The sequence below is a fragment of the Pristiophorus japonicus genome, chromosome 4 (assembly GCF_044704955.1).
Source record: "Pristiophorus japonicus isolate sPriJap1 chromosome 4, sPriJap1.hap1, whole genome shotgun sequence".
Taxonomy (NCBI): Eukaryota; Metazoa; Chordata; class Chondrichthyes; family Pristiophoridae; genus Pristiophorus; species Pristiophorus japonicus.
In genome coordinates this window covers 74826910-74853286 of record NC_091980.1, presented here as the reverse complement: position 1 = coordinate 74853286, position 26377 = coordinate 74826910, and the positions used below count along the sequence as shown (strand labels likewise).

General features: G+C 45.0%; 1 protein-coding gene across 1 annotated transcript in view; it reads right to left on the bottom strand.

Moving 5' to 3' along the window:
- The window catches only part of LOC139262461 (AT-rich interactive domain-containing protein 5B-like), a 132441-nt gene that overhangs the window by 73743 nt on the left and 32321 nt on the right, over positions 1-26377 (bottom strand). The window contains exons 3-5 of the mRNA XM_070877646.1: positions 24842-25067; positions 5317-5547; positions 2385-2492 (exon numbers count right to left, since the gene is read on the bottom strand). Of these exons, the coding sequence (XP_070733747.1) occupies positions 2385-2492; positions 5317-5547; positions 24842-25067 (565 nt within the window). The remainder of the gene's footprint in view (positions 1-2384; positions 2493-5316; positions 5548-24841; positions 25068-26377) is intronic.

The window sequence follows — 26377 nt, the reverse complement described above, 5'->3', positions numbered from 1 at the left end:
GAACATGCAGAAGGAGAGGGAAAACAGAAGAAAGGAATAGAATGAGCTTTAAAGTGGAAAACAGGAGATGGTTAAATGTCTCAACTGATATTAATGAGACAAAATTCCAGCCTCACCCCACATTACCTCAGCTATTCACACATTCTCTGTGTCTGCTAAATGTCTTTAATTTCTCTCACTATGCCTCTTATCGTGTCATGTTGAAATCACTCCAGCCACTTAACCATCTTCTATTTTTAAGCATTTTACAGCTGTGTATACATATTTTTCCTTGCTTTGTTGCTTGTTAAATGTTGTTCTGATGTAATATCTTTCAGTTCTGACGAAGGGTCCAGACCTGAAACATCAAATCCTCTATTCTCTCCACAAATGCCGACTGACCTGCTGAGTGTTTCCAGTATTTTGTTCATGTTGGTAGATTGACACATGCAGCTTGCAGTAACTCTCCTAGCAAGTCAGCAGAGGGCAAATGGCAGTAGTGCAAGCTGGTACAAAAAGGAGCAATGTACAGTAGTGTATTTTTTAAACAAATTTTTCTGCCTGAACATACACTATACTTTTCCTCACATATTAAATTCCCACCCACCCATTCTTGAAACAAAAGCCACCCTGATGTAAAAATATTTGACAAACAAATAAGTCTGCTGTGAGATTTTGAAAAACAAAATTAAATTCTATGTAATACCACAGCGGCTGTTCCTAATTCATCTCCATATGTGTCTGACTGGGAATCAGCAGGCTGAACAGAGGGCTGTAGGCAGGAGCGTCAGGGCCCAACAGTCAGAACAGCTCAATCGCTTCTATTCAGTTCCATGATATTCCACCTACTACTTATAACCAAAATCAGTCAATATCCCAAAAAGGTTAGAATTACAAGCAGTTTCATATAGCATTCATCTCAAAGATCTTCCAATATGAAACATACATGCAAATGTTGCTCCATTTTCATTGCTGAATATGATATAATCGGATTGGGGGGGAATAGCAGAAACCGAGTTACATAAGAACATAAGAAATAGAAGTAGAAGTAGGCCATTCGGCCCTTCGAGCCTGCTCCGCCATTCAATAAGATCATGGCTGATCTTCTACCTCAACTCCACTTTCCTGCGTTATCCCTATATCCCTTGATTCCCTTAATATCCAAAAATCTATCGACCTCTCTCTTGAATATACTCAAGACTGAGCCTCCACAGCTCTGGGGTAGATAATTCCAAAAATTCACCATCCTTTGAATGAAGAAATTTCTCCTCATCTCAGTCTTAAATGGCCGGCCCTTATTCTGAGACTGTGACCCCTGGTTCTAGACTCCTCAGCCAGAGGAAACATCCTCCCCGCCAAGCCCTGTAAGAAGTTTGTATGTTATAATGAGATCACATCTCATTCTTCTAAAGAAGAGTTAATCAATATTTTTCACTTTGTCAAGGAACAAATCCTAACGAATGTTTTGCTTACAAGTCAGTCTCAAGAACATACCAATACATCACATGGCTGCGTGCTGGGATGCAGGTCTGCACCAAAATGAGCTCCTAATTTCAAATTATCCTGGGGAGGTTGCCAAGTAGAGATCAAGAACTACCCAAAGCAAGTGGGCGAGGAACATTATGGGAGCAAATAATTCTAGTTAAGGTCTAGGATTGTTTTATAGCATTACAGGAGCCCTTTCACCCCCTCCTATCTCTGCTGCCTCCACCAGCCCTACAACCCTCCAAGATTTCTGTGCTCCTCCAATTCTGACCTCTTGCGCAGTCCCAATTTTCTTCGCTCCACCATTGGCGATCATGCCTTCAGCTGCCTAGGCCCCAAGATTCCCTCCCTAAAGCTCTCTGCCTTTCTAACTCTCTATTCCCCTTTAAAATGCTCCTTAAAACCTACCTCTTTCAACTGGCCTAATAACTTACATGGCTCAGTGTCAAATTTTGTTAATCATCCCTGTGAAGCGCCTAGGGATGTTTTGCTACATTAAAGGCATGCTGTAAATGTAAGTTGTCGTTGTATATAGATCATTCCACTTCCTAATAGCATCACTAGACATCAAGAGAAGGAAAGCGAACGGTGCAGATTCCTGGGTCTGGTAATACCTCACAGCTAGACTGCAAGCAGTCTCTCCAGAGTCCAAAGGGCACCAACAGCTCTGCCGAGGGCCACAGGTGAAAGGAAAATGGATTGCATGTGGTTCCTAAGTCACATCAGTGGATTAAGGCATTAACTTCATACCTCTTTGCTACTGGGTTAAAGTGCCTTAGATGCGCCGAACACATTTTGAATTATTTCATCGATTTCTATTTTGGATTGCCAGACAAAATGTCATATGGAAATGGAACAACTCACATTAGTGACAGAAAAGAAATGACAAACTGCCAACCTGACTAAGGTGGCAACCTTACCTCCAGTCAGTTGAAGATGGAGCAACGTCAGTGACCGTGGTCGTGCAGTAATATGCAGCCTCGTCCGCACCACTCTCCCAGCTGAAGTACGTGTCAAGACACGAGGCGCTAAAGAGGCCACACAAAAAAAAGTACGCTTTTCCCAAATTCAAATTCAGGAGGATTCCACCATTTATGTCATCACAGTTACATTAGGATTTAGCATAATATAGAGGGGACAAATTTCTGCTCATCTAAAAAAATGTGAAGGGTTTCTGTGGCTCCTCCGTTGAAGTTAAAGTGGATGATTGGAAAAACCCCCAAATGTGTAAAGCACAACAAAAGTTAAGTTCAGTTCCAAGCTCCCTCTATATTCATCCCATTGAGCACTCCCAGGTAAGGTAGAAACACAGGAGGTGGTCATTTGGTGAATCATGTCTGGGCTGGTTGAACGATAGTAGGCATAACATACATCCATCATGAAGGCCCATAATAGTTACACACAACCGAAAGAACTATGCATTGCGACATATTTCCTGTCAGCAGCCCCTTAGCAACAGTGGTCACAAGAGACGCCTGCGTGGTCCCAGAAACCATCGTTGTTATGGGTGAAAATTAAAAGGCCAGAAAGCAGGATGATTAATTGCACAGACTAGAACAGTTTTGATCAACTATTTCCTCAAATATCCCCTCCCTCGTGATTGGTACTTCCTTAGAAACGTGGTTGAAACAGAGAATTTTGGGCTCATGTCCTCCCATACCAAGACAGAAGGATTCATTTTAATATAAACAGTTCCACCACTGGATATAAGAATGTAAGAAATAGGAGCAGGAGTAGGCCATTTGGCCCCTCGAGCCTGCTCCGCCATTTAATAAGACCATGGCTGATCTGATCATGGATGATCTGATCATGGACTGCTCCATTTCCCTGCCTGCTCCCCATAACGCTTTATTCCCTTATCGCTCAAAAATCTGTCTATCTCCGCCTTAAATATATTCAATAACCCAGCTTCCACAGCTCTCCGGAGCCGAGAATTCCACAGATTTACAAATCTCTGAGGAAAAATTCCTCCTCATCTAGTTTTAAATGGGCAGCCCCTTATTCTGAAACTATGCCCCCTAGTTTTAGTTTCCCCTATGAGTGGAAATATCCTCTCTGCATCCAACTTGTCGAACCCCCTCATTATCTTATATGTTTCGATAAGATCACCTCTCATTCTTCTGAACTCCAATGTGTATAGGCCCAACCTACTGAACCTATCCTCATAAATCAACCCCCTCATCTCCGGAATCAACCTAGTGAACCTTCTTTGAACTGCCTCCAATACAAGTATATCCTTTCTTAAATATGGAGACCAAACCTATACGTAGCACTCTAGGTGTGGCTTTACCAATACCCTGTACAGTTGTAGCAGGATTTCTCTGCTTTTATACTCCATCCCCCTTGCAATAAAGGCCAACATTCCATTTACCTTCCTGATTACTTGCTGTACCTGCATACTAACTTTTTGTGTTTCATGCACAAGGACCCTCAGGTCCCTCTTTACTGCAGCACTTTGCAATTTATCTCCATTTAAAAAATAATTTGCTCTCTATTCTTTCTGCCAAAGTGGATAACCTCACATTTTCTCACATTATACTCCATCTGCCAAATCTTTGCCCACTCACTTAGCCTGTCTATATCCCTTTGCAGATTTCTTGTGTCCTCCTCACAATTTGCTTTGCCACCCATCTTTGTATCAGCAGCAAACTTGGCTACATTACACTCGGTCCCTTCATCCAAGTCATTAATATAGATTGTAAATAGCTAGGCCCCTGCGGCACCCCACTAATTACTGTTTGCCAACCGGGAAATGACCCATTTAACATGACTCTCTCTTTTCTGTGAATTAGCCAATCCTCTATCCATCTAATATATTACCCCCAACCCTGTGAACTTTTATCTTGTGCAGTAACCTTTTATGTGGCACCTTATCGAATGCCTTCTAGAAATCCAAATACACCACATCCACTGGTTCCCTTTTATCCACACTGCTCGTTACATCCTCAAAAGAATTCCAACAAATTTGTCAAACATGATTTTCCTTTCATAAAACCTTTCTGACGCTGCTTGATTGAACTATGCTTTTCCAAATGTCCTGCTACTGCTTCCTTAATAATGGACTCCAGCAGTTTCCCAATGACAGATGTTGGGCTAACTGGTCGATAGTTTCCTGCTTTCTGTCTGCCTCCTTTTTTTAAATAGGGGCGTTACATTTGCCTCTTCTACCTCAACTCCAACTTCCCGCATTATTCCGATATCCCTTGGTGCCCTTAGTATCCAAAAATCTATTGATCACTGTCTTGAACATACTCAATGATTGAGCCTTTTGGGGTAGAAAATTGCAAAGATTCACAACCATTTGAGTGAAGAAATTTCTCCTCATTTCAGTCTTAAATGGTCAATCCCTTATTCTGAGATTGTGCCCCTAGTTCTGGACGCCCCAGCCAGGGGAGACAATGTCTCAGCATCTACCCTGCCACGCTCTTAAGAACTTTATACGTTTTGATGAGATCACCTCTCATTCTTTTAAACTCCAGGGAATATCGGCCTAGTCTACTTAATCTTTCCTCAAAGGACAATCTCCCTATCCCAGGAATCAGTCTCGTAAACCCCTGTTGCACTCCCTCTAAGGCAAGTAGCTTCTTCCTTATGGTAAGGAGACCAAAACTGTGCACAGTACCCCAGGTGTGGTCTCACCAAAGCCCTGTATAATTGCAGTAAGGCTTCCTTACTCTCATACTCCAATCCTTTGGTAATAAAGGCTAACATACCTTTTGCTTTCCTAATTGCTTGTTGTACCTGCAAGAGGTTGCAACTCATATCATGAAATAAAAGTGCTGAACTGTCAGTTAAATAAACCCAGGAACAAGCTCATACAAGACAACAAGATGACAAACTTTCAAAACTCACCAAACTCATCACATATGGATTTGTTATCCCCCAACGTTGGGTGCTCAAATGTTTCACGACAGTAAAGAACCTTGGTGTTCTGGTTAACCAATAGGATCCCTCCAAGAGCCAGCAGCTGTGCTTCGCTGACACACTCAGCGGACACTTTCTGAATTCTTTTTCGGATGGCCCGATAGCGGCAGTACTGGGGGTAGCTTAATATTTTAACTCGTGGTCGATCATCTTTAAATCCTAAAACACAAAGGGGTTACTTCAGTAATATCAGATACTGGCCTGTTCCAGTTCCCAACTTCAGCCCGACTAGAGATAGATAATGCGTTGGTTCCCTCATTCAGTACATGATACCTGAAGGAAACTGCATGATGTCACTATTGTGTAAGTGGAAAATTATGCGACTTACAAGGCTCCCATGACAATATCTACCATCACAGTGGCATATACAGCAGTCAGTTCTGTGAACCACATAAAAATTAGGAATACCAAGCGCCTTTGCTGTCTATATTGATTCATTTCAAGCAACCACTGCTCCATACCTTCCCGTGCATGGGGGGTAATTTTCACCTTCACCAATTGGACAGTAATCTGGCAGAGCAGATCTTCAGCCCGTAGTGGAACCCATCCAATTCTTGTCTCAGTGATTACAATAGGATGAAAATCGGGCGAGTTTTATAACAGGCGGGCACTCCAACAGATAAATGCCTGGGCAGTGAATAATGAAAGTTGCCCCCATGGTCTTGTATTCCTCCCACACACACCTTGCGAAAGTCTATAGCTCCACTCTATCTCTGCACATCCCCAGCTCAGCCTGGGCACACATAGGTGCTCTCTCCTCTGGACACCCCACACACCTGATGTGCAGATCTCTATTCCAACCCCTGCCCATCAAATACATGCACAACACTGAGTCCTACCTCCCATCCCCATCATTCACATATCTACCTATTATAGAGTACTATGCTTGGCAAGTAGCCCACCAGGTCCAGTAAAGTTGCTGTTAAGCAGCTTTGAGATCAGTCTCAATCTAAAGAACCAGATTTAACCAAAAACACCCACCCTGGTTGTAGCATACTGGCCTAATCAACCTAGAAACTTTCAGCCAAGCAAGCCTGTGGAAGCATTTCCTAAATCTGCAAGAAATGGTTTAAAATCTCTTCCCCATGGTTGCCTGTTACTTTGCTGGGAGGACAGAAAATCTGACTTTCTCTGCAGTCAATAGTAGAACATGGAGATTTCCAGGTAAGACTGGTACAGCCTCTTTTCTGTTCCTCTAAAGATGGTTTAATTTCTCGCTATAATGCATTGCAGCATCTAACAGCCCAGCATGAGAACGGACAACATTGATACAAAACAGAAAAACTGAAACAGTAATTGGGATTCATATAAACCAGGTTTTTGGTGGGGGAGGGAAGGAGAGGAGAAAGAGCAAGCTGTTAGTAAACATACACAAGCAAATGGTCTTACTGCTGCCAAGAATTGAGAACAAGACAATGCTCTGGATAAAGAGTTGAATGCAAATTAATAAATTGGTTCTGATAAAGTTAAGTTGAAGAACAGGTTGAACTTCCCTTATCCGGCACCCTCAGGATCAGGCCTGTGCCGGATAAGGGATTTTGCCGGATGAGGGGAGGTCACATTAAATTGGATGGTACAGGTACTGAGCAAGGGGATATCGGGGCTAGGAGTACAGCAGAGAGATTGTGGGGGCGGGGGCGGGAGGGATGGTGGATCGCGGGGCCAGGCCAGCGATTGCGGGAGCCGGCAGCGAGGAAGGACCTCAATTCGTTCATGTTGGAGTTCTGCGCATGCGCCACCCGGTGGCCAGGAATAGTGCCGGACGAGGGGGTGTGCCGAATAAGGGAGTCCTGGATAAGGGAGATTCAACCTGTATAAGCAGTTGACAAGTTACCCAACCTAGCTATTGGCACTGTGAGGAACACAATCTATCCAAGGGTATCACACTTTTATCTCACATTGAAAATGAAAGCAACATAAGAACATAAGAAATAAGAACAGGAGTAGGCCATACTCTAGCCTGCTCCACTATTCAATAAGATCAGGGCTGATCTGATCATGGACTCAGCTCAACTTCGCTGCCCGTTCCCCATAACCCCTTATCGCTCAAGAAACTGTCTATTTCTGTCTTAACTTTATTCAATGTCCCAGCTTCCACAGCTTGCCGAGGCAGCAAATTCCACAGATTTACAACCCTCAAAGAAGAAATTCCTGCTCGTCTCAGTTTTAAATGGGCGGCCCCTTATTCTAAGATCATGCCCTCTAGTTCTAGTCTCCCCCATCAGTGGAAACATCCTCTCTGCATCCACCTTGTCAAGCCCCCTCATAATCTTACACGTTTCGATAAGATCACCTCTCATTCTTCTGAACTCCGATGAGTAGAGGCCCAACCTACTCAACCTTTCCTAATAAGTCAACTCCCTCATCCCCAAAATCAATCCCTGGATTCACTGGGCCACATGACAGTGTCATTTTCTGAGGCTAGTTTTCCACCATTTTTCAATCTTACTGCGATCTTAAAAAAAGTGTGGGACCCAGGAAGCAGAGGAGAATTGGCAAGTAAAATGTTTAGTTCAAACAAAAAGACAATGGTTATAGAATAGACAGAATAGGTTATATAAACAGATTATCTGGTCATTATCAAATTGCTGTTGTGGCATCTTGCTGTGCACAAATTGGCTGCCGTGTTTCCGACATTATAACTGACAATACTTCCAAAAAAAAGTACTTCATTGGCTGTAAAGTGCTTTGGGACGCCCTGAGATTGTGCAATGCGCCATATAAATTTTTTTTTAATTGGGTAGAAATAAATAGTTAAAATCAATGGCCTACTTCTGCACCTATTGTCTATGTTTCAAACAAAAATGACTCCCTGATTAGTCAGCTGATTAAAGCAGCTAATAGCTGGGCCATACACACCACAAAAAGGTGCCACATCCCATTTCTGGCCTGTGCGGAGTTACTCAATCTCAGGCAGAGCCGACGATACTGGTGCAACAGTCCGCGTTAGTGCCCCGGGATTAGGGAATGGAAAATGCCAGGTTTCGTATTCCTGACTGCTATACAGCATCCTTGATTGGAAGTATGTGCATGAATCTGTGCCAAGGGCAAGGTTGGACTCTACCTCATGCCTCCATTGCCCAAATAACCAGCTGACACTCAAATGGCTAGACTCACACAAGAAATGGCCACTTGAGCAAAAGTGGAGGAGAAATACCCCAGGTACGCTCTCAAGGAGAGGAGGGGAGAAAGTCGATGGAAAAAGGAAGAAGAAAATAAAAACAACAGGAGGGAGAACAGGAAATTAGTTTAACTAGATAGGGTTAATGTTACTGTAATAAAGCTACTCCTAAAACTTGAGTAGCTTTATTACTGTATTAGTGTCAGCTAAGAAGAAAATTAAGACCAGGCAGCAATGTAAGGATTAAATTGATAAAAACACGAGGAATGACAGGAACAAACTATTGTGTTCCTAACACAGATAAGGCTGCACACAGGGAGGTTAAAGTAACAGTGACCTCAGTCTTTAATAAGACACTCCAGAGTGAGGAACAGGCCTTAGGGGCCGGTTTATATACAGTGCTCCCAAGGGATGCTGGGATCCCTTGGGACTTCAGGGGATGAGCTCCCTGGTGGCGGAACATGGGAGTGCATGCTTTACAGATACACAACATCACTCCCCGCCCCCCGCAAGGTCAAAGTGAAAACTATTTACAAGGTGAGGCGGTCAGGAGCCTTTCTTTCCCTGGTGGACCGCCTCGGTACAAATGTCTGTTCTGGTGTGTTGGCTGTACCCTTGCTGGGCTGGCGTGTTGTTGGCCCTGCAGGGCTGCTAGGTGAGCCAGGCCTTGCTGGGCTGTTGGGCTTGATGGGTTTGATTTTCTGGTCTGGCATGGTGTCGTTGATCCTTTGGGTGTGTGTTGTGGGCTCGAAAAAGGTGGTGTCTGCTGTGGGTTGTTCACGGCAGTCTGTGAACCGCAGCCTCGTTTGGTCCAAGTGCTTTCTGCAAATTTGTCCATTGTCTAGTTTGACTACAAACATCCTATTGCCTTCTTTAGTTATCACCATGTCCGCGATCCACTTGGGACCATGTCCATAGTTTAGCACATACATAGGGTCATTCAGATCAATTTCCCGTGACACAGTGGCGCGACCATCGTTTACATTTTGTTGCTGCCGTCTGCTCTCTATCTGAGCATGCAGGTTGGGGTGAACCAGTGAGAGTCTGGTTTTAAGTGTCCTTTTCATGAGTAGCTCAGCCGGGAGCACCCCTGTGAGGAAGCGAGGTCTCGTGCAGTAGCTGAGCAGAACTAGGGACAGGCTGGTTTGGAGTGAGCCTTCTGTGACTCGTTTAAGGTTCTGTTTGATGGTCTGTACTGCCCGCTCTGCCTGCCCATTGGAGGCTGGTTTAAACGGGGCCGAGATGACATGTTTGATCCCATTGCGGGTCATGAATTCTTTAAATTCGACACTGGTGAAACATGGCCTGTTGTCATTGACCAGTATGTCAGGCAGGCCGTGGGTGGCAAACATGGCCCTCAGGCTTTCAATGGTGGCGATGGCGGTGATTCCCAACATTATTTCACATTCAATCCATTTTGAAAAAGCATCCGCCACCACCAGGAATATTTTACCGAGAAACAGGCCCGCATAGTCGACATGGATCCTTGACCATGGTCTGGAGGGCCAGGACCACAAACTCAGTGGTGCCTCTCTGGGCGCGTTGCTCAACTGAGCACACACGCTGCATTGCCGTATACAGGACTCTAAGTCAGAGTCGATACCGGGCCACCACACGTGGGATTTGGCTATGGCTTTCATCATTACTATACCCGGGTGTGTGCTGTGGAGATCCGAGATGAACGTCTCCCTGCCCTTTTTTGGTAGCACTCCGCGGTTACCCCACAACAGGCAGTCTGCCTGAATGGACAGCTCGTCCTTTCGCCACTGGAACAGCTTGATTGGCTCTTGCATTTCAACGGGGATGCTGGCCCAGCTCCCATGCAGTACACAGTTTTTTTACTAGGGACAGCAGAGGATCTTGGCTGGTCCAAGTCCTAATCTGGCGGGCCGTGACAGGTGATTTATCATTTTCAAACGCTTCCATGACCATCAACAAGTCTGCGGGCTGTGCCACCATCAAGAAGTTTGCAGGCTGTGTCATTTCCACCTCCGTGATGGGCAATGGTAGCCGACTGAGAGCATCCACACAGTTCTCAGTGCCTGGCCTGTGGCGGATGGTATAGTTATACGCTGATAGCGCGAGTGCCCACCTTTGCATGCGAGCGGAGGCATTAGTATTTACCCCCTTGTTTTCAGCGAGCAGGGATGTGAGGGGCTTGTGATCCGTTTCCAGCTCAAATTTGAGGCCAAACAGGTACTGATTCATTTTCTTTACCCCGAACACACAAGCTAATGCCTCTTTCTCAATCATGCTGTAGGCCCTCTCGGCCTTAGACAAGCTCCTGGAAGCATAGTCGACAGGTTGCAATTTCCCCGCAACGTTAGCTTGTTGTAATACACACCCGACTCCGTACGATGACGCGTCACATGCTAGCACAAGTCTTTTACACGGGTTATACAATACAAGATGCTTGTTGGAGCATAAAATGTTTCTGGCTTTCTCAAAAGCAATAACTTGTTTTTTTTCCCCATTCCCAATTCTCACCTTTACACAATAACACATGTAGGGGCTCTAAGAGGGTGCTTAACCTCGGTGGGAAATTACCAAAATAGTTGAGGAGTCCCAGGAATGACCGCAGCGCTGTGACGTTCTGTGGCCTGGGTGCGTTCCTGATAGCCTTTGTCTTGGCGTCTGTGGGCCGAATGCCGTCCGCCGCGATCTTTCTCCCCCAAAAACTCCACTTCTGTTGCCATGAAGACACATTTCGACCTCTTCAGCCGCAGCCCTACACGATCCAGTCGCTGGAGGACCTCCTCCAGGTTTTGTAGGTGCTCGACGGTGTTCCAACCCGTGACCAATATGTCGACCGTGCGTGATACTGTCTTGAGTAGGCTCTCCATGTTTCTCTGGAAGATCGCTGCTGCCGACCGAATTCCAAACGGGCATCTGTTGCAGATGAACAATCCCTTGTGCGAGTTGATGCAGGTGAGGCCCTTCGAAGACTCCTCCAACTCCTGCGTCATGCAGGCTGAAGTCGGGTCGAGCTTGGTGAACGTCTTGCCTCCTGCTAGTGTCGCAAATAGGTCGCCTGCCTTAGGTAGCAGGTATTGGTCCTGTAGCGAGAAACGATTAATAGTTACTTTATAATCGCCGCAAATCCTGACCGTGCCATCACTTTTGAGTACTGGAACAATCAGGCTGGCTCACTCGCTGAATTCCACTGGGGAGATGATGCCCTCGCGTTGTAGCCTATCCAGCTCGATTTCCACTCTCTCCCTCATCATGTGAGGTACCGCTCGCGCCTTGTGGTGAATGGGTCGTGCCTCTGGGACCAAGTGGATCCGCACCTTCGCCCCGGAAAAGTTTCCAATGCCTGGCTCAAAAAGGGAAGGAAATTTGTTAAGAACCTGGGTACATGAGGCCTCATCGACATGTGATAGTGCTCGGATGTCATCCCAGTTCCAGCAGATTTTGCCCAGCCAGCTCCTTCCAAGCAGTGTGAGGCCATAGCCCGGGACAATTCAGAGTGGCAGTTCGTGCACCGTGCCCTCGTAGGTGACCTTGACCATGGCGCTGCCCAGGACTGTGATAAGCTGTTTGGTGTACGTTCTCAGTTTCGTGTGGATGGGGCTCAGGGCTGGTCTGAATGCCTTTTTGCACCACAGTCTCTCAAACATCTTTTTACTCATGATGGATTGGCTAGTGCCAGTTCCATGGCTATGGGTAAGCCATTTAATTTTACGTTTAGCATTTTAGGTGGGCATTTCGTCGAAAATGTGTGCACCCCGTGTAATTCAGCATCTGCTTCCTCTCTCTGAGGCTCGAAATTGCTTTGATCCACCATGGACCGATCTTCCTCTGCCACATGGTGGTTAACATGTTTTACAGAGCTTGCAGCTCGTTGGAGGTGCCCCATTGTTCCACAGCTCTTGCAAACATACCCTTTGAAGCGGCATGAATAGGCTGAATGGAAGCCTCCACAACACCAACAAGGTGTGAATTGCCTTGCATTCATCCTTTGTTGGGGACTCAGTCATCTGGGTCACCTGAAGCCTGCTGGCAGTTGCAGAATCGTGGTTTCTGCCCTGTACATTTCTGCTCGCAAACATAGTTCCAGTTAATTTATTAACATTGCTAGCACTTGTGTGCTGAGAGATTTGTTTGGTGTTATCACTGGTGGACATAAACGCCTGTGCTATCGCAATGGCCTTACTGAGGGTCGGTGTCTCTACAGTCAAAAGTTTTCGTAGGATGGTCTCGTGGCCAATGCCCAGTACAAAAAAGTCTCTGAGCATTTGCTCCAGGTAGCCATTGTCCTGCAAGTCGCCTTAGCTCGGCGACGTAGCTCACCACTTCCTGACCTTCAGATCGCTGGCACGTGTAGAACCGATACCTCGCCATCAGCACGCTCTCCCTCGGGTTAAGATGCTCCCAGACCAGTGTACACAGCTCCTCATACGACTTATCTGTGGGTTTCACTGGAGCCAGAAAATTCTTCATGAGGCTGTAGGTCGGTGCCCCGCAGACTGTGAGGAGGACCGCTCTCCATTTTGCAGCGCTTCCTTTTCCGTCCAGCTCGTTGGCTACAAAGTACTGGTCTAGCCATTCGACATAGGCTTCCCAGTACTCACCCTCCGAGAACTTCTCCAGGATGCCCACAGTTTGTTGCATCTTTGCGTTGGATTCATATTCTCATCGCCAGTTATTATGTTCCTAACACAGATGAGGCTGCACACAGGGAGGTTAAAGTAACAGTGATCTCAGTCTTCAATAAGACACTCCAGAGTGAGGAACAGGCCTTAGGGGCCAGCTTATAGACACTGCTCCCAAGGGATGTTGGGATCCCTTGGGACTTCAGCGGATGAGCTCCCTGGTGGCGGATCATGGGAGTGCATGCTTTACAAATACACAACACAAACCATTGTGGTTACAGGTATACAAAGCCAGTGAAAAAATATTGCAGACAGCTGCAATCTGAAAATGGACAGGAGATGGTGTTAACAAGGATGGAGTGTTTCACTAATAAACCTATTAATCATCATAATCGGAATCAAGGAAGACTTGCTTCCACTCCTAAAGTGAGTCCTTTGGTGGCTGAACATTCCAAGATGAGAATGTCACAGTTGGGACAGACATTCGTCGAGGGAGTGGGGGCGGGAGGGGGGAAGGGTGGGACTGATTTGCCGCACGCTCGTGCCGTTGAGCTTTAAAGAGCTTAAAGCCTTCCCGGATGCACTTTCTCCACCTAGGGCGGTCTTCGGCCAGGAACTCCCAGGTGTCAGTGGTGATGTTACACTTTACCAAGGAGGCTTTGCGGGTGTCCTTGTAATGTTTCCGCTGCCCACCTTTGGCTCGTGTGCCGTGAAGGAGCTCCGCATAAAGCAATTGCTTAGGGAGTCTTGTGTCTGACATGTAAACTATGTGGCCTGCTCAGCGAAGCTGATCGAGTGTGGTCAGTGCTTCAATGCTGGGGATGTTAGCTTGGGTGAGAACATTAATGTTGGTGCGTCTGTCCTCCCAGGGGATTTGCAGGATCTTGCGGAGACATCGTTGGTGATATATCTTCAGCGACTTGAGGTGTCTTCTGTACATGGTCCATGCCTCTGATCCATACAGGAGGGCGGGTATTACTACAGCCCTGTAGATCATGAGCTTGGTGGTAGATTTGGGGGCCTGGTCTTCGAACATTCTTTTCCTCAGATGGCCAAAGGCTGCACTGGTGCACTGGAGGCGATGTTGAATCTCCGCATCAATGTCTGCCTTTGTTGATAAAAGGCTCCCGAGGTATGGGAAGTGGTCCACGTTGTCGAGGGCTGCGCCGTAAATCTTGATGATTGGGGAGCAGTGCTGTGCGGCGAGGCCAGACTGGTGGAGGACCTTTGTCTTACAGATGTTAAGCGTAAGGCCCATGCTTTCATATGCCTCGGTGAATACATCGACTATCTCCTGGCCTCAGAATGTGCGCAGACACAGGCGTCGTCCGCGTACTGCAGCTCAACAACAGAGGTTGGTGTGATCTTGGACCTGGACTGGAGGCGGTGTAGGTTAAACAGCTTCCCACTGGTTCAGTTGATTAGTTCCACTCCAGTGGGGAGCTTGTTGACTGTGAGGTGTAGCATGGCAGCGAGGAAGATTGAGAAGAGGGTTGGAGCGATGGCGTAGCCCTGTTTGACCCCGGTCCGGATGTGGATTGGGTCTGTAATGGAACCGCTGGTAAGGAACACTGTCTGTATGTCGTCTTGGAGCAGCTGAAGGATGTTGACAAACTTTTGGGGACATCCAAAACGGAGGAGGACACTCCATAAGCCCTTACGGTTGACAATGTCAAAGGCCTTTGTAAGATCGAAAAAGGCCATGTATAAGGGCTGGCGCTGCTCCCTGCGTTTTTCCTGCAGCTGTCGCGTAGGGGACGAAATCAGCACTGTGATTCCAGGAGGAGCTCCTTGGCCACAAGGAGAAGATGGTTGAGGAGAACTCTAGCGACAACCTTCCCAGTGGCTGATAGCAGGGAGATTCATTCCCCTGTAGTTGGCGCAGTCGGGCTTGTCCCCCTTTTTAAAGATGGTCACGCTCATTGCATTTCTGAGATCTACCGGCATGCTCTCTTCCCTCCAAATGAGATGAGGTCATGTACCCTCGCCAACAGCGCCTCTCCGCCATACTTTAGCGCCTCAGCAGGAATTCCATCCGCACCCATAGCCTCGTTAGTCTTGAGCTGTTTTATGGCTTTGCCTACCTCGTGCAGTGTTGGGGTTTCACTGAGGTGGTGGCGGGTAGCATGCTGCGGGAAGGAGTTGAGTACGCTCGAGTCAAAGGCAGAGTCTCAATTGAGGAGATCTTCAAAGTGCTCCTTCCAGTGGGCCTTGACAGCCTCGGTGTCCTTGATGAGTGTTTCCCCGTTCTTGGCCAGCAGTGGAGTGGGGCCTGGCCTTGGGAGTTTGGACCGTAGTTGGCCTTGACTTATTAAACTAGGCACAGGTATGGCATTGTTATTAAAGGACTATATTAACAGAATGAGGGGGGTGGGGGAAACTGATGCTTATGGGTAGGTTTTAATAACAAAGCCCTTAAGTATTATCTGTCAATGTTATTTGACTGCCTGCTCAAGATGCACAGGTACCAAATTGTTTGGGCAAGTAAGAGACTGCAGGAATTATGATATGATAATCACAGGAATTTCACTTTCCCAGAGGTTAAGTACAGAAATCAGGACAAAGCAATTTCACAAAGATAATGAGTCATTGCTTAACGCGGTATAAGGGAGAATGCTACATTAGTTATCCCGGTGGCCTGGCCAATACTTATCCCACAATCAACATAGCAAAAACAGATTATCTGGTCATTACCACATTGCTGTTTGTGGGAGTCTGCTGTGTGCAAGTTGGCTGCCGCATTGCTCACATTATAACAGTGACTACACTCCAAAAAGTAATTCATTGGCTGTAAAGCGCTTTGAGACGTCCGGTGGTCGTGAAAGGCACTATATAAATGCAAGTCATGCTTTTTCTTTATTAGATTCAGCATTCGGCAATGCGTCAAAATTGCATGGGTGAATACTTGGGATGATGTGACTACTGCGCAGTTTTATTCGATTCTCTGATAAAAGTGAAGTTCAAACAGGTGCATGACAGACAGGAATTTGGAACTGCATGGAAACAGACCATTCAGCCCTTCAAATCTGCGCTATTGCTTTTTCTAAATGAGTCATCTAATCAAGTCCCGCTCACGTGCTCACACTTTCTCATAGAAATCATACAATATTACAGCACATTATTCTCCTGGCAGCTGTCTGCAAGGAGCTTACGCTTAGTCTCAATCCTCTGCCCTATTTAAATGTCTTTTTTCAATTATTTATCCACTTTCCCTTTTAAAAGCTAGCATGGATTCTACTTCCACTATTGTATCTAGTAAGGTATTCAAAGTCCTAACATCCCCCAGAGCAAAAAAAAATTCTCCTAACCTCTCTCTTTAATATTCCCTTTTTTCAAGCAACTATTTAAATCTCTTTTGAAAGAAGTTACAGACAGTTGTGGCAGAGAATTTGTCATTGTAACCACACACTGTGTAAATAATTTATTTCTAACCCCCATCCCCTTTAATTCTTTTTGTGATTATCTTCGAGAATTGAAACTAGAAAATAAGACGATAAAAACTTGAGTCTCCCTCATCCTCTCAGAATGTAATTCAGCCACTACTTAATGATTATAACCGTCTGAGTACGAGTATTATTCTGGAGAAACAATTTATTTTCTTTGGTGAAACAAATTGTGGCCACATCGGTGATCAAACCATTTTTGCTCGATTCGTCAAGAGCATGTGCTCACCGAGCCACACAGGGAAAGCTCTTTTTTTAAAAAAGGTAAATGAAATGGATCTGGAACATACAAAAGCATCTGGGACTATCTCTGATTTCCAATCTCCCTTCAGGCATCTCATCTTGGAGTCACCTTGACTTTAAAAATATTCTGCTCATCTCTCTCTCTTCCTTCCTCCAGGAGAATGGTCACTAGTTGGTGATCAGACAACTGATAAGCACTAAGGAGACAGCAGATAACAGGAACTCCTCGTGAGTGATGTGATGGACAGTGTAACTCATCAAGTGTGTGTGCGTGTCAGTCAGGGAGAGAGCTTTGGCCTATGGAGATTAAAGTTTATTGAAAGAATAAAGAAGGCCACACTGAAGGATGAGAATTTAATATTCTTAATTATCTATCCAACTTCTGCACACAAATAAAATGTACGAAAATAGTACAGAAAGCCAAAGAAAGATTTCTCTGAGAATGATGGGAAAGATTCATATGGCAGCTGCTTCAATCTTAAACCTGGACGCTTGATCCTGAGCAAAAAGTCACTATAAACTAACCAAAATAACTGGAATGTCACACACATTTAGATTATATTCAGCTGGAAAACTACTTCATAAGAACATAAGAATTTGGAGCAGGCCATAGGGACTGTCAAGCCTGCTCCACCATTCAATAAGATCATGGCTGATCTTCGACCTCATCCTCATATCCCTTGAATACCCTCGAGTCCAAAAATGTATCTATCTCAGCCTTGAATATACTCAATGACTCAGCATCCACAGCGCTTTCAGGTAGAGAATTCCGAAGATTCACAACCCTCTCCGAGTGAAGAAATTCCTCCTCATCTCAGTCTAGAATGTCCGACCCCTTATCCTGAGACTATGCCCCCTAGTTCTAGATTCTCCAGCCAAGGGAAACAACCTCTCAGCATCTACCCTGTCAATCACCTTCAGAATCGTGTATGTTTCAATGAGATCACCTCTCATTCTTCTAAGCTCCAGAGATTCTACGCAATCTTTCCTCACATTCTACACTTCAGTGGTTATTATTGTTCAATGGAGAAGCTTTCAAAAGCCAAAATAGGAAGAACCCTTGTTCACTTCTACATTCTGATTCTGTGGGATGTCAGCATCAGTTACATCTCAGAGTATCTATCACCTGCAGCTCAAGTTGTTACAACATTTTACAGTCCTGCAATATCTCAAGCAGAAGCACTGAGGCTTTAAACAAAAATCAGTAGTATGACTGCATGGTATCAATGTAGAGGTCAGGGCCAAGTCACAGGGGTACATAGGATATAGGACACAGAAACAGGCCATTTGGCCCAACCAGTCCATGCTGCAGTGTATGCTCCACTTGAGCCTCCTCCCGTCTTTCCTCATCTTAATCTATCAGCATAACCCTCTATTCCCTTCTCCCTCATATATTTGTTTAGTCTCCCCTTAAATAAGAACATAAGAAATAGGAACAGGAGTAGGCCATACGGCCCCTCGAGCCTGCTCCGCCATTCAATAAGATCATGGCTGATCTGATCATGGACTCAGCTCCACTTCCTCGCCCGCTCCCCATAACCCCTTATCCCCTTATCATTTAAGAAACTGTCTATTTCTGTCTTAAATTTATTCAATGTCCCAGCTTCCACAGCTCTCTGAGGCAGCAAATTCCACAGATTTACAACCCTCAGAAGAAATTTCTCCTCATCTCAGTTTTAAATGGACGACCCCATACTCTAAGATCATGCCCCCTAGTTCTAGTCTCCCCCACCAGTGGAAACATCCTCTCTGCATCCACCTTGTCAAGCCCCCTCATAATCTTATACGTTTCGATAAGATCACCTCTCATTATTCTGAATTCCAATGAGTAGAGGCCCAACCTACTCAACCTTTCCTCATAAGTCAACCCCCTCATCTCCGGGATCAACCTAGTGAACCTTCTCTAAACTGCCTCCAAAGCAAGTATATCCTTTCGTAAATATGGAAACCAAAACTGCACGCAGTATTCCAGGTGTGGCCTTAACAATACCCTGTATAGCTGTAGCAAGACTTCCCTGCTTTTTTCTCCATCCCCTTTGCAATAAAGGCCAAGCAAGATTCCATTGGCCTTCCTGATCACTTGCTGTACCTGCATACTATCCTTTTGTGTTTAATGCACAAGTACCCCCATGTCCCACTGTACTGCAGCACTTTGCAATCTTTCTCCATTTAAATAATAACTTGCTCTTTGATTTTTTTCTGCCAAAGTGCATGACCTCACACTTTCCAACATTATACTCCATCTGCTAAATATTTGCCCACTCACTTAGCCTGTCTATGTCTTTTAGCAGAATTTTTGTGTCCTCCTCACACATTGGCCTTTCCTCCCATATTTGTATCGTCAGCAAACTTGGCTACATTATACTTAGTCCCTTACTCCAAGTCGTTAATATAGATTGTAAATAGTTGGGGTCTCAGCACTGATCCCTGCGTCACCCCACTAGTTATTGTTTGCCAACCAGAGAATTAACCATTTATCCCGACTCTCTGTTCTCTGTTAGTTAGCCAATCCTCTATCCATGCTAATATATTACCCTCAACCCTGTGAACTTTTATCTTGTACAGTAACCTTTTATGTGGCACCTTCTCAAATGCCTTCTGGAAGTCCAAATACATCACATCCACTGGTTCCTCTTTATCCACCCCGTTCGTTACATCCTCAAAGAATTCTAGCTAATTTGTCAAACATGACTTCCCCTTCATAAATCCATGCTGACTCTGCCTGACCGAATTTTGCTTTTCCAAATGTCCTGCTACTGCTTCTTTAATAATGGACTCCAACATTTTCCCAACCACAGATGTTAGGCTAACTGGTCTATAGTTTCCTGCTTTTTATCTGCCTCCTTTTTTAAACAGGGTTGTTACATTTGCAGTTTTCCAATCTGCTGGGACTTCCCCAGAATCCTTGGAATTGGTAAATTACAAGCAATGCATCTACAATCCCTGCCGCTACTTCTCTTAAGACCCTCGGTTGCAAGCCATCAGGTCCAGGGGATTTGTCTGCCTTTAATCCCATTATCTTACCTCCTTAGTGATTGTGATTGTGTTACCTTCCTCCCCCCTATAGCCCCTAGACTCTCCACTGTTGGGATATTGTTAGTGTCCTCTACCATAAAGACTGATACAAAATATTTGTTCATGGTTTCCACGATCTCCATGTTCCCCATTACTAATTCCCCGGTCTCGTCCTCTAAGGGACCAACATTTACTTTTGCCACTCTTTTCCTTTTTATATATCTATAGAAACTCTTGCTATCTATTTTTATATTTTGTGCTAGTTTACTTTCATAGTCTACCTTTGCTTTCTTAATAATTTTTTTAGTCATTCTTTGCTAGCTTTTAAAAGCTTCCCAGTCTTCTGTCCTCCCACTAGTTTTGGCCACTTTGTATGTCCTTGTTTTTAATTGGATACCGTCCTTTATTTCTTTAGTTAGCCACGGATGGCTCTCTTTTCTCTTACACCCTTCCCTCCTCACTGGAATATATTTTTCTTGAGAATTGTGAAATATCTCCTTAAATGTACACCACTGTTCATCAACTTTCCTACACTTTAATCTATTTTCCCAGTCCACTTTAGCCAACACTGCCCTCATACATTCATAGTCTCCTTTATTTAAGTTTAATACGCTGGTTAGAGATCCAACCATGCTATGATCACTCATTCCAAGGGGATCCTTTACTAGGAGGTTGTTTATTAATCTTGTCTCATTACATAGGACTAGATCTAAGATAGCTTGCCTCCTGGTTAGTTCCATTGCATACTGCTCAAGGAACTCGTCCCTTTATGCACTCTATGAACTCTTCCTCAAGGCTACCCTGACCAATTTAATTTGTCCAATCAATATGGAGGTTAAAATCACCCATGATTATTGCTGTTCTCTTTTTACAAGCCCCCACTATTTCCTGGTTTATGCTCCGACCAACAGAGTTGCTACTGTTAGGGGGCCTGTGGACTACGCCCACCAGTGACTTTTTCCCCTTATTATTCCTTATCTCCACCCAAACTGTTTCAACATCCTGATCATTTGAGCCAATATCATTTCTCACTATTGCAGTGATTCCATCCTTTATCAATAGAGCTACCCCACCTCCTTTTCTTTTCTGTCTGTCCTTCCAGATTGTCAAATACCCCTGAATATTTAATTCCCAGTCCTGGTCACCTTGCAACCACGTCTCTGTAATGGCTATCAGATCATACCCATTTGTCTCAATTTGACCTCAACTCATCTATTTTGTTACACATGCTATGTGCATTTAGACAAAGTTCCTTTAAATTTGTTTTTTTACCCTTTTTTTCTGCTTGTTTCCTCTCTCCTTCAAACTCACTTTCTTTATTTTTACTTTCTAATTCCAGCTTTACTCCCCTCCCTACTGAATTTATTTTCAGGTTTCCATCCCCCTGCCAAGCTAGTTTAAACCCTCCCCAACAGCACTAGCAAACCCCCCCACCCCCCCCCCCCCACCGCGAGGATATTGGTCCCAGCTCTGTTGAGGTGCAACCCATCCAGCTTGTACAGGTCCCACCTCCCCCAATGCCTCAGGAAACTAAAGCCCTCCCCGCCTGCACCATCTCTCCAGCCACGTATTCATCTGCTCTATCCTCCTATTTCTGTACTCACTAGCTCGTGGCACTGGGAGTAATCCGGAGATTACTACCTTTGAGGTCCTGCTTTTTAATCCCTCTCCTAGCTCCCTAAATTCTGCCTGCAGGACCTCATCCCACTTCCTACCTATGTCATTTGTACCAATGTGGACCACAACCTCTGGCTGTTTACCCTCTCCCCCCAGAATGCCCTGCAGCCGCTCAGTGACATCCTTGACCCTGGCACCAGTGAGGTAACATACCATCCTGGAGTCACATCTGAGGCCCCTATCACTATAGCTCTTCCATTCTTCTGCCTCCCCCCACCCCCGTGCAGCTGAGCCACCCGTGGTGCCATGGACTTGGCTCTGGCTGCACTCCCAGGAGCCACCATCGTCCTCACCGGTACTCAGAACAGAAAACCGGTTGGAGAGCGCGATGGACTCAGAGGACTCCTACACTAGCTGCCTAGTCCTCCTCTTCTGTCTGGTGGTCACCCAATCCCTATCTGCCTGCACACTTTTAAGCTGTGAGGTGACCGCCTCTAGAAACGTGCTATCCACGTTATTCTCAGTCTCGCGGATGCACCGCAGTGACTCCAGCTGCCGCTCAAGCTCCAAAACACGGAGCTCGAATTGGTGCAGCTGGAGACACCTCCTGCACACGTGGTCGTCCAGGCTGCGCGAAGCACCCAGGATTTCCCACATGCCACAGGATGTGCAATCCACAGGACTGAGCTGCCCTACCACCCCTCTAGTTACACTCGCAACTATCGAGTAGAACTAAACTCTACACCTTAGCACAACACACCCAGCCGCTACTCAGCAAACAGCTGATTTAGTTAACTGGTTCTCCTTAGATAATAAATATCACATATATTTAATTGTAGTTCCAAAGTACTCACCAATCCACCAGCCAATCATTTACCTGCTTGGCTGTGACGTCACACTTTGATTTTTGATTTTTTTAACTTTTACTTTTACCCTGCTGCAGCTGGCTGCTCCCGATCTGCCGCTGCTCCAAACTGCCGCCACCCTTTGTACTCCCGCGCCCGCTCAGGTCTCGCGATGCTGGCCGCTGCTCCCGATCTATAAATGCATCTATACTATTCGCTTCAACCATTCCCCGTGGTAGCGAGTTCCACATTCTCACTACTCTTTGGGTAAAGAATTTTCTTCTGGATTTCTTGGTGCGTATCTTTTGTTGATGGCCTCTAATTATGCTCTTCCCCACAAGTGGAAACATTCTCTCTGTATCCACTCTATCAAAACTTTTCCTAATTTTAAAGACCTCTATTAGGTCATCCCTCAGTCTTCTGTTTTCAAGAGAAAAGAGACCCAGCCTGTTCATCCTTTGTATACCCTTGCATTTTTGGTATCATCCTTGTAAATCTTCTCTGCACCCTCTCCAGAGCCTCTATATCCTTTTTATAATATGGCAACCAGAACCGTATGCAGTACTCCAAGTGTAGTCTAACCATGGTTAGATACAGGTTAGATAGCATAACTTCCCTACTTTTCAATTTTATACCTCTAGAAATAAACCCTAATGCTTGGTTTGCTTTTTTATGGCCTTACTAACCTGTGTCACAATTTTTAGTGATTTGTGTATTTGTACTCCAAGATCCCTTCATTCCTCTACCCCACCTCAACTCACACCTTCCAAGTAATTAGTGATCTGCCTATTCTTCCTACCAAAATATAATACCTCAAATTTATCTGTGTGGAAATTCATTTGCCAATTATATGTCCATTCTGCAAGTTTATTAGTGTCCTGCTGTAACTTGTTACAGTCCTCCTCAGTATTGGCTATCTCCCCAATTTTGTGTCATCCACATATTTACAAATTGTGTTTTTGATTCCAAAGTCTAAATCATTAATATAAATTGTGAACAACAGTGGTCCCAGCACTGATCCTTGTGGAACACCACTACCCACCTTCTACCACTGTGAATAGCTACCCTTTACCCCTACTCTCTGCTTTCTGTCTTAAAGCCAGCTAACTATCCATTCTGCTTGGTTTGTATACATTCTCTGCCCAAACTCATCAATGTGATACAGACTTATTCATTGAACAACAGCACGACTATTGAGACTGCTCAACATTTGAGTCCCTTTGTGTACCACGGTGTGTGTGGGATTAGCATAGAGCTTTGGTCTTCCACCCTGGAAGGAGTGTTAACCACCAAAGCAATTACTGTACTGCCCATTTAGTGCCTTTCTGTTAAGACCAAGATCTTAAGATGGCAATTCACTTATTGCTGAGTCTCGACATCCTGGGAAGGTGGAGTGTTCCTTAGGGAACAGAATATGAGAGAAAATTGAGTTGCAACAGTGTTCTGAAACATCTTGCACTTGTGGATATGTACATCCACGGACTAATTCCACACTTTCAACAGGGAGTTGCGCTTGTACAGTATACAGGTAAGAGAATTGGGACAATACCGTAGCATTACGTCTGACCTGTGCTCTCTTCAAGCATGATTACCCGCTAAGAACACACAATCAATTATGTAGTGTTGAGCTTAAGTACAGTCTCCCTCCTTGCTGAAGGAGCAGTGCAGCTGCAAGTATCTGAAGCACAGCAATGTCCAAGGCCAGGACTATTTTAAACCAGGGTCTGATAACTGTTAGTTCCAGTACTCACCATTATTGGAGGTTTCTTCATTTCATGATGAGGCTGAGCTTCCCTTTAAAACTTAGCACTTGCTGGACTGGTACCTATGCAGTGTCCTGATTAGCCAATTATGTAAGTAAGGCTGCAACTAAGGAACAAGCACTTTATCATCCAAAGGATGCTGACAAAGGGCCAAATGAATATCGTGATCAGGTAGTTTCCCCCAGCTACATCAAACTCCAAGTGCTTTCTGTAGGATTTAATAATCACATACAGAAATACACGTCCATGACAGCCAAAGTTACCAGACAGTTCCTTGGACAAAATGCTTCATTTAACTGCTGAAATCTTCTTTTTAAATTTTTTTTTGGCGAAATGTGTGCTAACCCATGATGAGGGAGGCCAGTATCTGACCCATGCACCACATCGTCTCTCAGTTACTTTATTTTGTTTGTTCCTTGAACATTGAAAAAGTGAAAGGCCTTTACAGCATTGATTTGCAAGGTTATCTGGAGCAGAGCAGGTTTCATTGGTGAGGCAGCTTGGCTGGGCCACAGGCAGCTTCAGTGAAGGCACCAATTCAGAGAGTAAACATCACCGCTGTCCAAGGTGGGTAATTTTGACCAATTCAATGATCAGGAAAAGAGCTAGCATGCTCAGCTCCCTTTCCACTGCTATAGAAACCAGATTCTGATTTGTCAAAGTGGATAAACGTTGACTGACCTCTGCAGGAAATCAGCATCTAGGGGATTGGGGGGGGGTGGGGAAAGAGAGAAGTCCCAGGTGACTGCTTTAGCCTTTCATTCAGTTCTTTTACAAATTCAGCTCATGCACCAACTAGAAGTATCCTCACCTGAATTTTCAAATTCATTTCCCACATCATTTGAGGTGAGGTGGCAGTGTGAAGGCGGTCTGACGTCCAGCTCGGAATCCTCCTTGTGGCCGTTGCTGTCCAAGCTCATAGTGCTGGATTTTGCTTGCTGTGCGTTTGTGGCCCATTGTGAAGTCTCAGTGCACACCCATTTCGCCAAATCTTGTAGCCGGATAATTACCTTTTTGGAGACTGCAATGACCTCATCCTATCACAAGAAAATGTAAAACATACTCAACCTTTAGTAAGCTTCAACTAGATAATCATTAAAAAGAAAAAGGACTTGCAAAATTCCTTATCACATTTGCCTGAAACATTTTAATGCACTTCACATAAAACAAATTAATTTTGAAGTGCAGTGTATTGTGTGGACAAAATTCTGTGCACAGCAAAAATCACACAAATGACAAGATGAATGGCAAGTTAGTCTGATTTTGGTGGAATTGGTTGAGGCAATAATGTAGGCCAAAAATCTGGAAAAGGCAGATCGGACCCAGGTTTAGCATCTCATCCGAAGGATGACAACCTCCAATGATGAAGGACACCTTCAATACTGCACTGAAAGTGTCAGTTTCGATTGGGAGCTAAAACGCTCGACCTTCTGATCCAGAGGTAACAGTGATACCAAATCGCAAGTGGGTTTTTTGCAGTCGTTCATCCAGTGCTTTACTAAAAAGTTCAGTTTTAACACCATAAACCCCACCTATCTCTGGGGCTGAAAAAGGCTCATCCATACACACAAGGTTCTAAGTTCCATACACACAAGGTTCCAAGTTCCATACACACAAGGTTCCAAGTTGGATTCGCTGTCTATGCTGAGTCAGCTGATCTCACGAGAAGCCCAACATTTGGCCACAGCAGCCTAGGATAGGGAGGGAAATATTGGCCAGGTTTGTTTTGCTTTTGATCACTATCCAGTGACTCCTGTCGCAAAGTGCCCATATGTTGATAAATGTGCAGGTGAATACAGTAATAGCCACAGCCTTTGAAATAGCCTGCTCACATTCAATATCCAATCTTGACACAAGATAAAATGGCTACTTGGGTGAGGCAACAGAGGATGAGAGATACAAAAGCAAAATATTGCGGATGCTGGAATCTGAAATAAAAACAGAAAATGCTGGAAATCTCAGCGGGTCAGGCAGTATCTGTGGAGAGAAAAACAGAGTTAATATTTCGGGTCGACGGGAAATTCTGGGAAATTCCTCTCCAACCCCCTTAGGTGATTGAAACTAGTCCAGATCACCACTCTGGTCCTGATTAATGTCAGCTCAATATGCCCAGGTTCTGTGCCTTTGAAATATTTCATTATATCATTTCCCTACAACGGCAATTCCCCATATCTTTTGATTATGAGCTGCTTCATTTATTGTCTCCTTACTCTATTAATGCTGAAAAAGTAGATTCTTTGGCTTCTCCAAAGATTCTGGGATGGGTGTAGTAGGACTAGCTTCTCTCCGGCTTTAGGATCTTCACACTGGATGTCGGCTTGTCCAACATCCAGTTCTGGATGAGCAG